This window comes from Athene noctua, chromosome 24, assembly GCF_965140245.1.
Source record: "Athene noctua chromosome 24, bAthNoc1.hap1.1, whole genome shotgun sequence".
Classification (NCBI taxonomy): domain Eukaryota; kingdom Metazoa; phylum Chordata; class Aves; order Strigiformes; family Strigidae; genus Athene; species Athene noctua.
In genome coordinates, this window is record NC_134060.1 from 7,731,086 (window position 1) to 7,748,630 (window position 17,545).

The 17,545-nt window shown below is 52.6% G+C and overlaps 1 protein-coding gene across 7 annotated transcripts in view; it reads left to right on the forward strand.

Annotated features, from left to right (window-relative positions):
- The window catches only part of SCMH1 (Scm polycomb group protein homolog 1), a 75,516-nt gene extending 58,093 nt beyond the window's left edge, over nucleotides 1–17,423 (forward strand). For 4 of the 7 annotated variants that reach the window (XM_074925919.1, XM_074925918.1, XM_074925924.1 and 1 more), the window contains 4 exons: nucleotides 5,604–5,735; nucleotides 11,354–11,557; nucleotides 12,697–12,839; nucleotides 15,354–17,423. In XM_074925919.1, coding sequence (XP_074782020.1) covers nucleotides 5,604–5,735; nucleotides 11,354–11,557; nucleotides 12,697–12,839; nucleotides 15,354–15,479 — 605 coding nt within the window. In that variant the 3' untranslated portion in view covers nucleotides 15,480–17,423. The remainder of the gene's footprint in view (nucleotides 1–5,603; nucleotides 5,736–11,353; nucleotides 11,558–12,696; nucleotides 12,840–15,353) is intronic. The other 3 variants (XM_074925922.1, XM_074925921.1, XM_074925923.1) reach the window with 3 other exon arrangements.
- The last annotated feature ends 122 nt before the right edge of the window (nucleotides 17,424–17,545 follow it).

Below are 17,545 nucleotides of genomic sequence, written 5' to 3' on the forward strand. Positions count from 1 at the left end.
AAGTAGAAGAGTGATAACATGCAGCGGGTAAACTGTAATTAGAAATGGAATTAAAACCTAGCAGAGCGGTTTCCACACTGGCTGTGAATCTGCTGCCAGCAGAGAGCACATCCAGCCCTCGGTGAAAGCATCGTCCTTTCAGGGATGATGCACACTGCAGCGATCTGAGGCATAGGTGGCTTTGTTTTTCTTGGCATGGCTAACGCTCCACTGTGTTGAAGCAACACACCCCTGGCAAGATAGTTCATGCCACAATGCAAATCGTCAGGCTGCAAAATTGCTCTTGAGCAAAAGCAGTGGAAAACAAGAAGACTGATACTTTTCCTCGCAGTGCTGTGTGGTGGCAGCAGTCGCTGGGGTGATAGCTGCCTCCCTGGGCTGGCTGCAGGGCTCTGGGGGAACTGCTGCTGTGGGAATGTCAGTCGTGGAGAGGATAAATGCTATCGGCACCCTCTTAAGGTAGTCGATGAGTGTCTCGTGCTGATCTGCTCTCCTGTCTTGCTTCCTCCACTACCTTCCTGCCCCGAGTCAGCTGTTGTACTGTTTGAGGTCTTTCCGCAGTGAATCTTTTGGATAATTATGGCTCTGATGAGAAAAACAGGAATGTCTAATGTAAAAGGATAAGCACCTAGGAAGAACTGTTTAAGGAAAAAGTTGCTAAGCGTGAAGCTCAGGGGCAACAGCCTAATGCCAGAGTGCTTTATTGCTTCTTGCCAAGCATCAGTACTCAGGAAGGGATTAGCGTGAGGATCTTGGAGTGACCGTCCTCTGCTTCCTCCATGGCTGATCAGCTGCCTCAGGCTGGGCTGTGCAGAGCCACGCTGGAGCCAGGAGCAGAGAGCTGTGCTGTGAGAAGAGAAGCTGTAGGATGTGGGTTGGCTCCTGTGGCAAGTATAGGAGCAGCATGTCTAGTTACTAGGACTAGACATTACCCCTCTAGGGAACCCTCAAATAGAAGAAATCCCAATGTTTCTATGTGGAAGTACTCAGTTGTCATGAGAGAGCAAAACTGGAATGGGAAGAAGAGGACCCAGGGTCTGGGCATGGTAGCAGGCTTGGATGGAGAGGGTCCTGTAGCTCACACACATGGGTTCTAGCCACCATGAGTTGTCAGTGGTGTCTGTGCTGAGAGCTGGGCTGCCTGGCAGGGTGGAAAAGTGTGAAGAACAAAGTCAGAATTCAGGGAAATTCAGGCAGAGCACCAGATATGACATGATGCTGAGACCTGCTCATCCTAAAGTCTTCTTTAGAGCGTTTGCAGGGATTAAAAAAAGATTAACCACAGTCCAGAGAAGTGATAACACCTACTCCTGTAGTTCATACTGATGTCTCGAGGATTGCTGGGCATCTGGTCATGTAACACCTTTCTGAAGCATCTGAAAGAAGATGATAAACATTGTTATCTACACATTATAGTGGCTTCTGGTGAGGGCAGAGAAACAGTACCGGCTATTTTGAGAGGTTAGGGCTGGTCATGGAGGAATGAGGATACAGTTGTACATCAGCTTAAATCACACCAAGTGTCAAGGCTGCTGTGGCTCCGCCTTCAGCTCTGTGTTCTACCTTGTTTCCTCTACAGTACAGGTGGTCGTGTGCCTGAATGGGGCTGGTTCTTGCAGAAAACAATCACTGGTTAGGACTGGGAGCTGGTTGCCATTCCCAGAGCAAACTCGTTTTACAGGAGCACCGCTGTGGATGCCGTGGAGAATCCCTGTCTGTGCTTGGGGCAGAAGAAGGAAGGCCTGCAGCAGCACTTAGGTCAGCTACATCCTGGCATTCTGTCTTGCTAAGTAAGCTGTAATCGTGGAAATAAGGGGAAATAGGTCAAGTTGTACATCAGGAAACAGTAGATCTGCAAGAAAACAAGAAGTTGGTTGCTGTTAATAGGAACAGGGATGGGCTGTGGAATGTTGAGATCTGATCTGGAGCCATCTGAAAATGTAGAACTGGAGGGACCTTCTGGACCATCGAGCCTTGGGTCCTGTTACTACAGGCACCACAACATACGGTGTTGCTTTAATTAACTCTGGAGTTGGGAATTTTGCTTCCTGCTGGAGGCTGCTCCGAGATTTTTTTGCTGAATTTTTAGAAACTATGGTATCGCTTCTAGCCCAAATTTATTCTTGGGCACCTTGGTATCTGCGTCTCCTTATGTTAACATTGTCTTTAGCTTGACTTAGTTCTCTTCCTTCTGGAATTAGATAACAGTTGTATCCTTCAGAGGAGCTCGCCTTCTGGCTGCTCTGGTAAGAAGGGCTCTCTGCATTCCTCATCTAGTGTTGGTTTGAATTAAACTTCAGGAGGTGACCAGGTGCCGCCCAGCACTCTGGGGAAGAGTTCACAGGGACCCAGTGGCACAGCACCGGCATCACCACATTCACAAGAAATATTTCTGGAAGCCGCTTTTGGTCGCTGTATCCTTGTAGCAGGTGATGATCAACCTGTCCTGGTCCTATACCTGTTCTTCTCATCCATTATTGTCAACTCCAGGTTCCCAGCTCATGGGACAATGTTTTGAGTGCACATCTGGGTGTTGCTACTGGATTTACCTCCTTTCTGGTACTCCGTTCTATATATGGTTTTTCTGCCTAATTTCAAATGAGACCTGGCCTGATGTGGGAAGACATCAGCAGATTTTACCGGTGAATCTCTAAAATCTGTGTCAAAGTTGTTAATAAAAATATTAAATTAGACTGGGCTTAGGAATGAACCTCAAGAAAATTCATTAGCAATTGCTCTTCAGCCTCATGCTCTTGCTCAGTCTTCTGCTGACGGCTCTTCCCCTCAAATCAGGTGTTTGTGCATATAACAGGGCTGCGGGTAATCCTCATGTTCTCTGTCTCAGCTGGTGGTTTTCCATATCAAATGCCTTACTGGATTCCAGGTAACTGAGATGGACCACTCTTCCTTTGTGTGACAGATCAGTTATTTTCCCATGATAAGGAAGCTATTGGGTTAGTCTCCTCTGATAAATGCCTACTGCAGTATGTGCCCCGTGTAATTGCAGTGTTTCCCCTGCCCTTTCCTTCAGCACCTCTCACAAGCCTTACAGTACTGCTGAGGTCAGATGTGAGCATTTTGTGGCCAAAATCATTTTTTCACCTTCTTTTTTAAATGCTGGCACCGTGTTTCCAGTTACTCTGAGCAGCGCGTCACTGATTTCTGTTAGAATTTACAGCAGCAGACCCGGCGTTTCATGCGCGCCTTCTTTTTTAAGTTATGGTTTGGCTTCCTCTGCACCCTCACACCCCCAGTTCGAGTACATTCCATTATTGACTTCCACTTCTTAGTCAATGGTGTATATTTTTGTTCCTGTCCCGTTTCTTTTACACTTTGAGCCTCCCCTGGTGTTCAGCGTGGCCGTGGCCAGAAGCGAAGGGTGGGATTTGTTTTACTGAATGGGGTGGATGTCACCGCGGCATCGACACCTGAGCTCTGCAGCAGGGGGGGAGGTACCCGTGCAGGCAGAGCCAGTTACAGCACCCCAAAGTAGGGCCCTTGGCTTGGACTCGGTGAGGTGAGCAGACTCACTGACCGGGAAGGCGCCCGCCCCGACTGCCGTGGGATGGCCAAGAGCACACATCCAGGCACGGGCAGACGTGATTCTCCTCCTCCCCACCAGCCTCCCCGGTCAGGCGAGGTGAGCTCTCCCTCAAAGCTGTCCCATCATTTGCAGGCGAGGACAATCTTTTTTTCCTTTTTTCTCAATCTTTACCTTTCTGCACAGTCTCCTCTCACTCCGTTCCCATGCACTTGTTACTTCTGTAGCTGAAGATGTGGTCCTGTCTTTTCCTTTGTGCTGTGGCAAAAGACAGATTGAGTTAAAAAGTTCATTTTGCCCCTGTACTCACCATCCTTTGAGGTGTACGACTCCATGCTGAGCAGGTCCTTTTCATCTCCAGTTAAATGATCTGTCTGTTCTCAGCATCCTTCTCGAAGTGAACATTTATCCACTTAGACTTGGAGTCCTTTCTTCCCAGATTGTTTCCTCACTGTTGATACACATTCACGATGGTTATGGCATCTTTTGAACTGAAGGTATTTTCATTTTTTTCCTGATGATCCACATTGTGACTGCTGAGTGCAGCTCTATATATTACTCCATTTCATTATTTTCTTAAAATTTGTCCTTTAAAATCAGAGACCCTAACTACAGACCTACTTTTGGTTTATCCTTCCATTAATTTACACTGGCCTAACTTCCCATTCCCCGGGTTATCTTCTACAACCTGACCTTCTGTGTTTGCCTTACTTTTTAAATCGACCAATTTAATAAATAGCCCAAATCAAAACCCGATAAACCCTTTAAAAAGCATCACCCTTTGTTGTGGTTCTGGACTGTTTGGTGAAGAAGGTCGTGCAGTTTTACATTCAGAGATATCCAGAGACATTACTAAGAGCATTTGTTTCCCATCTCTGTCTGGGCAATGAATGTTTCCTACAGGGACTTGTCCTGAGGACGGTGTTTGCCTTTCTAATAACATTATAGTGATTTTTGATCATACTCGTATGGAGTCCCAGGGCCTCAGTATAAGCAGCTTATCTTTAGTTTCCCCAGAGGATTTTGATAGAACAGATACTTTTCTCTACCTTGGTATTTCTCTTTAATCCACCAAATTGTGACTGTCTGATGCTTCCCACCCATCTGTACCTTCATTTCTTTGTTTGGCGTGATGCATCTCCCTTGGTGTCCGGTCCCAGTTGCTCCCTGTCGTATCTCTGTCACCCCTCCAGCACCCCTTCCTGCCCTGCCCCGCAGCTGGGGCTGCTCCATGCTGTTGTCCAGCTCCTGGCATTTGTCTGCGAGCATCTCACCGCTCTCCCCACACACCCTGATGGCTGCAGGCTCAGGCGTGTCACCGTGCTCGGGGCAGCTGGAAGGGGCCAGCTGGGAGCACTGGTGGCCTGTGCGGGCAGGTGGGTGACCTCTTCGTGCTGACCATGCCTAGTCCAGACGAGACACGGTCTGGCACCTGCTGTGTCTCTTGCCTGGCCCTGCCCGTCCGTGTTAGCATTTCCATCCTCTGTGTTCATCCACCCACCGACACCGCGTGCGCAGCCTTCGTCGGAGACGTCTCGTGGCCCAGCCTGACATCTCATCTGCCGTGGGGAAGCGTTTGGAGAGGAGCAGCAGCGACAGCTGGGGCGCTTGAGGGATCCATTTGGGGAAAGATTGAAAATTTGAGTACGGTTTAATCAAGCACTGTGTACGGCACAGAGTGTTTGCAGATCCTCCAAGGGTTGTTTGCAAATCGGCCAAGGGTTGCATGCGTCCGAAAGGTGAAGAGGGGAGGAGCAGGAATCGTGTGGGATGAGCCAAGGGGTAGAACAAGGAGAAATGGAATTAAGTCAATCAGAGGTGATATTTGGGGTGAAATATGGCAAAATGTGGCTAAGATTCTTAGGTTTCTCGCCACTCTTTTTTCTCTGATAAAACTTGCAAAGCAAAATATAAAATGTTAAGCACTGACAGATGTGCTGGATTGCAGTTTTAACAGGCTGTTTCCAGGCTGGCAATGCATGCGAGTCTCAAGTGACTCTGGCAAGACTTGAACTTCCCAGAAAGTCTCCACTCCTAAATAGGGCTTGTTCTCTTTTCCTAGACAGAAGCAGTTCGTTAGACGGCACTCTGCAGGGACCAGGCCGGGGTACAAAGCGATATTCCCAAGATTCCCCTCCATACAGTGCTCCTCTCTCCCCCAAGTTACCAAAGAATGACCGTCACCCTTTGGAAGGTGAGCACAGCGTCTCTTCCCAAAGCTGGCTGTTTATAGTGACTTGTAACGGATACAGCAGGTTCAGATTTGCTGTGCCAGATCGAGCCGTGGGTTTAGGAAGTCTGCTTTGCTTTGTCTCTGGCATGGGTCGGTGCTTGGTGTTCCAGAGAGAAGTGAAGAAACCACTCTGTGCCAAGGCAGGTTCCCCAAGCACTTGTGTAAGGCATGTGGAACGCAGGGAGAATTCCTTCTAACCCCGATAGTCATCATCTAATACTATATAATCTGGGATTTAATTACCCGTATTTTATCTTCCATTGCTATGCGTGGTATTAACGGCCATAAAACTGCCCAGTTGCTTCAGTCAATCTTCCCCCAAATTTTTCCATGATTGTTTGCTGCAGTGTGTTCTACAGATGCTGTGTGCAGCTGTACGGCCAGGAACCTGCTGCCCTTTCCCGGGATCCCATCTTGTTCCTCACAGTCCTTCCCTAATAGCAGGGAGGGTCTCACTAGCATGTGCTCCACCAGCTAAACCAGATCAAATCCCATCCTGCCGCACTGCTGCTTTCTGCAGTACCCCTGGGGTAATGCTGGGGCAGATGTGCTGTGCCACGTGCTCAGAAGCAATTGCAGAAATGTCCTCTTTGGTACGTGCCCCATAGCTGTCCCTTGGCTGTGCAGGTGGGAGATTTCAGGGTGTCCAGGTAGCTGGAGGACTGCCTGAGCTGGAGTCTTCAATAAATACACTTCCACGTTCTCTTTTGTTTATAACTGCAAACATTCCATAATGCAGACTGGAGATTTAACCTTGCTGAAGCCTTTTAATTAGTTGATGGTGAAATCTGCCAAGGTGATAGTCTCAGATGTCCCTGAACCTTGGCTGGGCTCATTGTTCAGCAGCTTTGTGTTCTGTCGCTGTCCCTTTAGAATCACCATTTCCCTGGTTCTTGCCGAGTTTGCTGAGCTTGGGTTGTTGATCCCAGAGCTGAGGGTGCACAGCCTCCCACACACTGTGGTGTCATTTTAGTCTCTGTCCATCACTGTGCCCTGTGCTTTTCAGGATTACTGACCCCGTATCTAAGCACAGCTGAGCTGAACTTGCACCCTATGATGGGCAGTTTCGAGTGGCCTTAATATCTACGCTGATTGAAATTGTGGGTTTGTCACACAGCTGAAGCGAAGAACAGGGTGACGTGTGGGACTGTTTCATCTACTCCAGCATACTGACAAGTCAGAAATTGTTCCCTAAGGCCCAGTCTGTTTCTTACCTCTAGATACACATCCTTGCTGGTCTCCTTGATATTCTCCTCTAACACATCAACCACTGTACTTGGGACACCATTAGCAAAGCCTGTCAGCTCTTCCTCTACCAGCAGGCGGAACATTAAGTGTTCAGCCTGTTCCTGAAATGCAGTGGTGTGCTCTAAATATTAAGATGGTGAATATTGTACGCTCTCTGTATTATCAGTGAAGAGATAAGGTTTCTGCAATGGGTAATTCCAAGGAGGAACCTATGTTAGATTGTCTGCAAGATTGAGTCTTAGTCTGCTTCAAAGTCTGTTCTGTTATCTCTTGGCCTTTGAATGGGTTGTGCCATCTGGATGCCCAGAATACTCCAGCCTCTTCTGCAAAAGTAGAGACAAGTGGGCAGAACATGTGCTTTCATGTGACAGTGATGATCCTGTTGGTGTGTGAACTTCCTACAGTGACTTGGTCTTGCTCTGTTCTTGGTCCAAGCAGGGGGCGTAGGGCAGGGGCAAATGAGGTGCAGTTCCAAATTCCATCTAGAAATTAATTTTTACCCCATAGCTAAAAGCCTATTCATCCTCCTCCACCATGAAATTTAAGCACAGGCAGGAATATTTGCATTTCAGAGGATATATTTTAAGAATATGAGCCTGAAATACTCAGATATTGAATATTTCTCAAGCAAGGAGACATCTTCTCATGGTGATGAACTCTCCCAGCAGAGCTCATTCTGGCTTCAGCGGTGTGATAGACAACAGTACCTGAACAGTTTCCAGTTTGCCAAATTGAAGGCAGTGAGTAGCAGTGGGAAGTCTCCATTCATCATGCCTTTGGCAAGAAGTCAGAAAGATGAGGAGAGGATCTCGCTTCTTACATTGTTTTTCCTCTTGTATCCAGTGGCATTTATGTAGCTTTTTGCTAAAAAGCTGCAGTTCCAGCACAGTGGGGACCTGCTTTTCCAAGACTATAATTTTTTGGAAACAGTGGGTGTTTAGTAGTTGTGCAAATCAGATTGATGCTTGTGGCCAAACTCCATGTTTTAGCAGTAAAACAACAGTCTTGAATCTACAGCACTATTTGTTTAATTAAACTTTAATTATCTGCTCCCTGCCTCTCTGCCACTAATGGTGGCATGTTTTCCTACAATGCTCTAAACGCAAGCCTTTATTTAAAACTAGCAGTTTGTATAAAAAAATCTGCCTAAGAATTAACCACCTCCTCCTCACTCCAAAGCTAGTTATCGAGGTGAAAGCTTTCTGGATAGTGTGTATGCCTGGACACACTCTGTGCTCTGCCACTTGCAGAAGCATGTTGTCTTCTGCTACAGATGATTCACAGGGCTAGTAATCATTCCCCTCTTGCCTTGCTTCCCTCTCCTCTTTATGGAGGCATCATTCATCTGAACAGTTCCCTGTGTGTTTGTATTTTTAAGAAAATCCTAAATCTCTCTTGCATTGACCCTCCCAAGAAGGCTCCAGCTCTGCTGCAATATTTACAGCACAACCAAGCGCTCGCCAGTCCAGAGATAGGTGACCTGAGGATGAACGTGCAGCTTTAGTCCTACCTCTTGGGCAAAACAAAGTAGTGCTCCCCAGTTGCATGGCCCCATCCTCTTCTTCAGATGTATGATCATAAGCACGTGTGAGAACATGATCAGATATTTGAAGAACGCGTCACAGTGCATTCACATCAGAATAACGACGGCGTGTTAATTGTGGAGTTAAATACTTTCTGAGGGTGAGTTTTGGATGCTTAGCATTGCACCAATATGAACCTGTGCATGTGGTCTCCCAGCCTCCTAAGCTGTAGTCTTCACTAGCTGAGCCTAGAAATTCCTTCTGCTGACACACATCCCCTCTGTGAGAGCTCTGGGGGCTTCCCAAGCAGTTAGATGCACACATTTGCCTGACCCAGACCAGCTGGGGCAAGTGTCCCAGGGCTTGCTGGCCAGGTGAAGCTGTGTGTCACCTTGCAGAGGGTGCTGGGTCTCCTTGGAGGATGGGGATGTGCAGCACAGACCTGTGCCCACAGCCACTGTCCAGTTACAGAGCATCCCCACCAGCGCAGAGGGCTGCACCCACTCACCCCTCTCGTGCCTCTGCACTCTCCTGTGAGCCAGACATCGGCCTTTTGCACAGAAATTTAATGGGAAGTGGTTTGGGTTTTAAGAAAAACTGTCCTGTTGGGGAGGAGTCCAAACGTAGTTGCTATGAAGAAGCTCCTCCGGAGTGTTGCTGGCCGAAGTTGCTGTCGGCCTGGGCCAGGGAACCTCCATCCGCCCCTGGGCCAGAGCAGCCAGCTCAGTGCTGGGTTTGCATCCAGTCTTGTGCTGAAATGGGATGGTGGGAAGGGGTGCGGGGGTGAAGGAGGCGTCCAGAGTTACTCAGGAGTGGTCATGAGTCAGAAAGCTGCTTTGTACGTGTAGAGAGCAGGTGAAAACACATCTACCCACGCAGGAAGCTCCTGACTGCGGGCCAGCACACAGCACAGGTCACCGAGGGAATAACAGTCTTCACAGCAGTACGGTTTGTACATGAGATTTTAAGGATGTGCTGCTGGTTTCTGAAAGCCTCCCAGAGACCTAAAAGCAAAGCAAGGCAGAAATGCCTCAAGTGCGGAGTAACAAAGCCCATGACATGGAGGATTGCATTTACGCAGATAATAACCTCTCATCTGCTTCACTGAACTGCCAGCCAGCGAGGCAAGAGGGAGGGTTCTGTTTTGTAGCCTCACAAGATGAAGCCAGGGAAGGTGTGGGCTGGCTGCCTCCAGCTGAACTCGCCTCCAAAAGCTCTGCTCAGACAGCACTGAAACCGGAGGATCCCAGTTCACACAACAGTCCCACAGTTCACAGAAACCAGAGAAAATAATGTGCCTCCGAGAGAGGTTGCTCCATTTGGTGGGGCCCAACTGCTGCAACACTCAGGTACCACTTCAGGCTCTGGGAAGCTGCGTCGCCCTTCACTGGAGCACGGCAGCATCAGATTAGCAAGATAATTTGGGAAGGTCTCAACAGCTTTTGGGTCTCGTGGGCTGCAGTATGGTCTCTGCACCCTCACCACCATCCCAGTTCTGCACAACCTCCTGTTCTGGCTTCTCACCTGCTGCTCCTGTAGTCTGGGAAGTCCCAGGGAAGAAACTTAGGGCCTGACTGGGGCAGTTGCTCAGGTTCCTTCATCCTTGTCACATACCGTGGTGTTTGAGAGACAGAGTTTCTACAAGGGCTGGTAGAGAAACGCCAGCTCCCAGCCAGATGCTGTGGCCTAGCCCAGAGTGCACAGGTAATACCCCTTGTTGTAGGAGCTGCTTTCCTCTTTGGCTGTACAAACTTGCCAGGTATTTCATGATAAAGAATATAAGTATTTCAGAATGACTCATGAGGCATCAGGTCCACCTGGACTGAAGCTAGATTGGGGATGTCATAGTAAAAGCTACAAACGCAGGGTGCTGGGATGAAGCTGTTGCAGTGTAACAGCAAAGGGAGATCTTGCTGGCTCAGCCTTACTATATATCACCCTGGATGGCTTCCTCAGCCCCTCCATCCTAATGATGCTCTTGACAGCTGAAAATTAAATGCGTTTTTGGAAGATAAGGTAAAGAAGCCAGTCTCGCACTGGGACCCCTGCCCAGGGAGAGCCCTCTGCCTTGTCCCTCCTGCGCATGTCCCAGCAAAGGGTGTTGGTCACCAGCTTGATTCAGCAATGAAAAAGGGCCCAGCAGGTCAGGAGGGGTGAGCAGCTGGTCGCCATCACCTTGCTTTTGGGGCCTGTGAGTCCATTGTTGTGAGAGCATTGCCAGGCTGTGACAGTGCCCCTGGGCTGCTCAGAGGAGCCTGCTGCTCCCTCCTGCTCTGCATGTGTGCTGCTCACCCGGCCACAGCATGAGGCTTTCTAACCAGCCCCCACAATCCCAACCGCCTGGTCCCTTACCCTGCATGCTAACAGCAGTGATGTGCGGTGGTGCTTCACCCCTCGGGGAGTCCCCTCTCCCTGCGGAGGGCATTTGTGTGAGTCCAGTGTCCCCTGGCAGCCAGAACGGGCAGCCCTCCGCCGCCGTGCCCCGCTGCCACAGAAGGGCCTCTGGAAGCCATAAGGGCACGGCACTGCGACTCGGAGCTGGTGGTGGCATGAGCAGAGTAGCTGTGGCTCCAGGCTGGGTACCGGCCGTTGTCACTGCTGACTGGTTGGACTGGCATTTGCCAGGCAGACACCAGGCTGCAGCGCTGTAGCAGAGCCTGGTTTAATTTCTGTGCTTCCGAGGAGAGGGCCGAGGCGGGTTCGGCCCCGCTCCCGCGGCCCTGGGCGAGTGCTGCCTTCGCTGCCGTTGTGCTTTCCGTCGGGCTGCCTGGCGTTCGGGTGCACTGACTGCAGCTTGGTGCGTTCCAGGTGAAACCTTTGTTCTGGGAGATGGGCTCCCAGGGCCCTTGGAGCCTCGCCTGGACCCCATGGACTCTGCCTTGAACTCTGTCAATTCATCCAGCCACAGCAGGAGCTCCAGAGACTATCGCCTGCAAGGATACAGGCACCTGCACCAACCCTCTAGCCTCACCCAGGGCAGCACCTCTGCCTTGCGTAGGCTTAGCTCTGGGGGTAAGAGAGTTAAGAAGCCAGCCCTCCCGATTGTAAATTTGGCAATAAAGGGCTTTTCTAACTCCAGTTACACCTTTCTAACTTCATCAAGTACCAGAGACTGGCCTCTGCGCTGTTAAACAGGTAGTCTGTTAGGTTTAACGGTGCCTCTAGAGATGTGGCAGATGGGCGGGTGGAAGTACGGAGAGGTGATGCTCCTTTGGCGCGGTGACTAGCTGGACCTGGAGGTCAGCGCAGAGGAAGGAGTAGGCAGGAGCTGAACTCACAAGCTTGGGCAGGGAACTGTCAAAGTGATGAAGGGCTGCCTGGTCCATGAGGCCGGATCAGGAATGGCCGGGGAGTCGAGAACAGCCTGAGGAGGCTGGGAGTGGGGCCGGGGGGCCGGGCAGCTGTCAGACAGGCTCTGGTCTGCGTAGAGGAGTAGGAGCAGGAGAACTGTTCGTTGCAGTAAATCCGCATGTGTCAAATCTAGGTGTTTGCAAAAAAAAGTTGTCATTTTAGGTGCACGGCATCAATAAAAGCCTCTAAAAAGCTCAGGCTGCTGCTGCCTCGATCCGTCTGCCTGCCCCCACATCTGTGTGTGCAGGCAGAGAGCTGGGACCGTGGGCTGGGACGATGCCGGCGCGTCGGGAGCGGGACTTTTGTTAGCTCAGGCGGTGCTTCAGCAACAGATTTTCACACGTGGGCTCAGTCCATCAGAAAACACAGCCAAGGAAAATAACAACGAGCTTTGCCGAGTTAAATTTGCTAAAGGTGGCGATCCAGGGAGCAGAAGCGGTGCATGAAGTGGGAATGGGGGATTGTTTTCTGCAAAGGTGGGAACTGTCAGTAGATGGGCAAGGAAGAGTGGGAGCGTGGGGGCCAAACCCAGCTGCAGTGGGGAAAGGGGGAGCTGGGGTTTAGAGTGAGGAAGAGGGCTCAGTGTAGAAGGCTGCCCCAAAAAGTAAGGCCTAAGGAGAGGCTTCGGTGCTAGACCTGTGCTGCAGGAGTCTCCGGGGCACGGTTGGCACGTGCCCTTTGTGTTGTCTCTGCCCTTGCTTTGTGAGAGGACACCGAGTGGTAGATTGAGGGGGAATGACTGCTGGAGCGATGCTGCGGGGATACCTGGAGTAACGGCTGCTGTCTCGCCTTGCCCCCAGGTTCAGACAGATACCTCGGGTCTCGAGACATCTCGCGGCTGAGCAGCCGCGACCCCTCGTCCTGGACGGTGGAGGAGGTGATGCAGTTCATACGGGAGTCGGATCCACAGCTGGGACCCCACGCTGACCTCTTTCGAAAACATGTGAGTATGGATGTGTGTGTGTGTGTGTGTGTGTGTACACGTGTGTTGTGTGTGGGAGGGGGCAGATCGTCACACAAGGAAAATCTGGGACAGGCAGAGTGGCAGCGCTTTGGACCCGCTGGAGTTTTGTGCTAAGAAAAACGTACTGATAAATCCTGCTCGCATTGTGTTCAGGCCACCGCAGCCCAGCTAACGGAGCGCGTACAGAGCGCTCAACTCTCGGCTGGATTTGAACCCTAGTGCTGAAAACACAAGCCCCTGTTCGTCCTGGAATCTTAATATTCACCTCATAGCAAATTTCTCCTGGCAAGAAACATCTTCCAAGCAGAATTCCTTGAGTGTGTTGCTGCTAACCCCCTGGTTGCAATAAAAAAGGTCTCCTAAGGCTCTGGTTCTTGTGCGTGTCTTCAAGTGTAAAATAGCTGCAGACATACAGCACGGCGTTTGTACAACTAAAGCTACAAAAATCTTGGCAGCCTCACATCCTCATTCCTGCCACACAGTTTGTCTTCCCGCTGCCTTTTGATTAAGTCCATGTTATACCTGGTGGTGCTCGTGAAGTTACAAGACCAGTAGGAGAACATACCCGTCTTCCCCAGCAGGAGAGGCAGATGTGCTGGGCTGGGACAACACTCTCTTTTTTTTTTTTTTTTAAATTAGTTCTATTTTAGAACCACCATTAATTGAAAAATGTTTTAATTATGCAAGAGAGTGCTCACCTCTGCTAAGGGGTGGAAGTCCCCTGTATTGGCAGTCCTGAGGAAGAACTTGGCTTTCATCTGAAGAAGGGAGTAGCAGAACAAACCTGGTACTGGACAATACTGGAGATCTTACCAAGTGTGAGACATTGACATAGGACAGGATTTTCTGTTGTTTGAGGTTGTGATTTTTATTTTTCATTTATAAATCCATTAACATTTTCTTCATGGAAACCTGTGCTCAGCAAAGTTCTGGGCCAGATCAAGGAAAGGAGTGTTGCAAGGGACGGGAAAACTTCCATTTGCAGGTGCTAAGTGCAAAGCTGCTCTGCGGTTATTTCAGTCTTTGTGATCCCTCCCCTCCTCAGCCTCAGTGAGGGACACATCAGCTTCAGTTGTGAAGCAACAGATACTTTTAAAAGCTGTGATGCTCCACCGCTGCTCTACCAGCTGCTGGGACTTTGCTTAGACACTCCAGAAATCTGCTTTGTGTGCAGTGATGCTCTCTGGGTTTACAGGGTTTGGTCCTTGCCTCCTTCTTCAACCTTGACTTCAGGGCTGGGTGTGTCACGGCAGGGCTGCTCCAGGGCCAGTGTGTCCTCTACCAGGAGGTTCCTCCTGCAGTGGGATGACGATGCCCTTGAGTGAGACTGCTCCCTTGTGCTGCTCCTATCAGGGAAACCCCCCTCTTTCCCTTCCTCCTCACCTACCTTCGGGATTTTGTGACCAGTGGCACGTGGTGTTTATCACCCAGCAGATTTACCACCACCACGCGGGGTCTGGGCTGGACCCCTGTGCTGCAGCAGGGCAGGGTGAGGCTCTGCAGAGAGACCTGGGCAGGCTGGAGCCATGGGCTGAGCCCAACTGGGGGAGTTTCACTGAGGGCAAATGCCGGGGGCTGCCCTTGGGCCACAACAACCCCCAGCAGGGCTACAGGCCTGGGGAGGAGTGGCTGGAGAGCTGCCAGTCAGAGAGGGACTGGGGGGTTTGAGAATGAGCCAGCAGTGTGCCCAGGGGGCCAAGAAGGCCAATGGCATCCTGGCTTGTGTCAGCACTGGCGTGGCCAGCAGGGACAGGGAAGGGATCTGAGCCCTGGGCTCGGCACTGGTGAGGCTGCCCCTCGAGGAGTGGGTTCAGTTTTTGGGCCCCTCACCCCAAAAAGGTCATTGAATGACTCGAGCGTGGCCAGAGAAGGGCAACGGAGCTGGGGCAGGGTCTGGAGCACAGGTCTGCTGGGGAGCGGCTGGGGGAACTGGGGGGGTTCAGTCTGGAGAAGAGGAGGCTGAGGGGAGACCTCCTGGCCCTCTGCAACTCCCTGCCAGGAGGGGGCAGAGAGGGGGGATGAGTCTCTGGAGCCAAGGCCCCAGCGCCAGGCCCCGAGGGAATGGCCTCAAGCTGCCCAGGGCAGGGTCAGGCTGGCTCTGAGGAAGGATTTCTGTGCAGAAGGGGCTGTTGGGCGTTGGAATGGGCTGCCCAGGGCAGGGGGGAGTCCCCGGGATCCCTGGAGGGGTTGAAGAGTCGGGCTGAGCCAGCGCTGAGGGATCTGGGGGAGTTGGGAACGGTCAGGGGGAGGGTCATGGTTGGGCTGGAGGAGCTTCAAGGGCTTTTCCAACTGAGATGATTCTGGGATTCTGTGGGACATGGGGACACCTGCGCCAGGACGCTGCAGCGATGCACAGCCCTGCCCCACTGCCGGGCAGTGCTCACCCACCAGCCGTGTGGCTTCGCTGGCGGCATTTCAGGCCCGTGTGCTCAGCAGTCAGGGTTAGGGCTCACAGGTGCACTCACGAGTGCTGTTGTTTTTCCCCACTTCCAGGAGATCGACGGGAAAGCCCTGCTCTTGCTGCGGAGTGACATGATGATGAAGTACATGGGGCTGAAGCTGGGGCCAGCCCTGAAGCTCACTTACCACATCGACAAGCTAAAGCAAGGCAAATTCTGAGAGGACACTTGGCAGGGCGGATCCTGGAAGCTCCGCTCCTGGCCATCCATCCCCACGCTCGCCTGCCGACAGGTACGCATGCACACACACCCATTCACGCCGCAGATGGACACCTCGCCGACGCCCCGGCCCCGCCGCAGGGCTCCAGCCGCCCGCCCGCCCCTGCGCCAGCGGCCAGGCCCCGCGCCACTCGGGAGGGGGCTGGCGCACGGCCGGCCCCGGGGCTTCGCACCGGACTCGAGTCGTGGGCGGCCTGTTGGAAGCGGAGGGTCTCTCCCTGCTGCCCAGCCAGCGTTTCTCCGCGGGCTCCCAGTCCGGCCTCCCCGGGATGGAGCAGCGGCTCTGAGCAGAGCCCGCGGGCACGGGGCTCCTCTCCCTCTCGCCGGGGCTCGTGCGCTCCCAGCCTAGCCTGCACAGGGCGGCCCTTGGCTCCTGTCCCCTCGCAGGGGCGGGGGGCTGGGGGGGCTGGATGCTCCGGCTGCCAGGGGGACGGTGCCCCCGCCCCGTGCTCGGCCCCTGTAGCACCGTGGCAAGCTCAGAGCAACCGCCCCCGTCCCTGTCTTCCACGCCTGGGGGAGCCCAGCCGCCTGGCCCACTCGCCTCCCGAGCTCTGCCTGCCCCTCAGCTTCTGGCCTTCCTCCAGCTGGGGACGCTGGGCCGGGGACGGAGCCCTTTGTATTTATTTCTGACTGGGGGGGCTGCGTGCCACCACACGGTGCTGCCCAGGAGTGTGGAGCGAGCAGTGGGCGAGCTGAGGAGCGTGGCTGGGTCTGGCGTGCCCGTGGCCAGGATGGGCCTGGGTCGGCGTCAGAGGCTGGCTGGATGCTGCAGGACTTCACTGATCCTTCTGTCTTGTTTTGTTTTTTTTTTTTGAGGGCTTTTTTTAATTTTTTTTTTTTATATATATAAGGAGTTATCTGTTTAAAATGAGGAAATGATTTTTCTACCTGTTGTTACACTTGCAACTCTTGGAGATTTTTCAGCCAGAGATGCAAAGGTTCGTCTTCCCAGGGGCCCTCCCAGCCCTCTGGCGTTTCGGTCCGTCCCAGCTCAGCGTGTGCGAGAGGGTGTTGGGTCTGGCAGGTCAGAGGATCCCCCCGCGGGGTGACCTGTCCCTGCGCTGCTCTTCCTGAAAGGGCTTGGCCCTACCCGATGGCACCTGTTTGTTTCAGACAGTCTAATGTATTTATTTTTGATGGCACTTGAGCGGTAACCTGCTGTCCCAGACGCGTTACTGCAGCTGCGAGGGGCGCAGGGGAGCGCTCCCCCTCCCTGCCCCCGTGTCCCCGCCGTGTCCCCGGGGCTGCAGCTGCGGGGCTCAGGGCTGCCCGAGGGGACGGGGGCTGCGCCTGCCCGGCCTGAGGCAAGCTGGGGAAGGGCTGGCGGGGGCAGGCGAGGGCTGTCCCAGGCCTGTGCTCCCGCAGGCGCTTCCCTTCTGCGGTGACCAAGGGGCTGGGCCGGGGCTCCCCACGGCAAGCACTTCTTCCCTCTCCTGCCTTTAGCTCACCCTCCGCTTCCAGAGCAGCGGCTCCCACCCTCATCCCTGCCACCCGCGAGGCCCTGGCCAGCAGCAGAATGGGCCCCCGTGCTGAATAACCCTCCAGTCTCTTGCACTGGGTCAGGTTTACCCCTAAGGGGAAAAGTTGCAAAAAAAAAAAAACAAAAAAACCAAACCAAACCCAAACCCCAAAGTAATAAAAAGGCTTTTTGTTATACAGCGATGTCTGTGCTGCAGTCCCTGCCGCTGCACCAGTGTGGTCGGGGGGAGGTGGGGCTCTGGCCACTCGCAGAGCCCCGTCGCTCACAGCGGCGGCCCTGGGACCCCTCATTTTTACCTGACGCTGGCCCGCTGCAGACAGGTCCCCGTGCGGGGTCAGCCAGTGCTTTCCTCTGCACTTATTTTACGTTGATTTGTTTATAAATAAAAGGATAACTAAGTTCCTCCCCGCTGGTTGTGTGTGCAGTGACAGGAGCGCTTGGCCGGGCCCCTGGCAGCGTCTCCCCATGGGTGCCCGCTGTGAGGGGAGCGTGGGGACAGGGAGAGGGGTGTTGCTACAGGACAACCC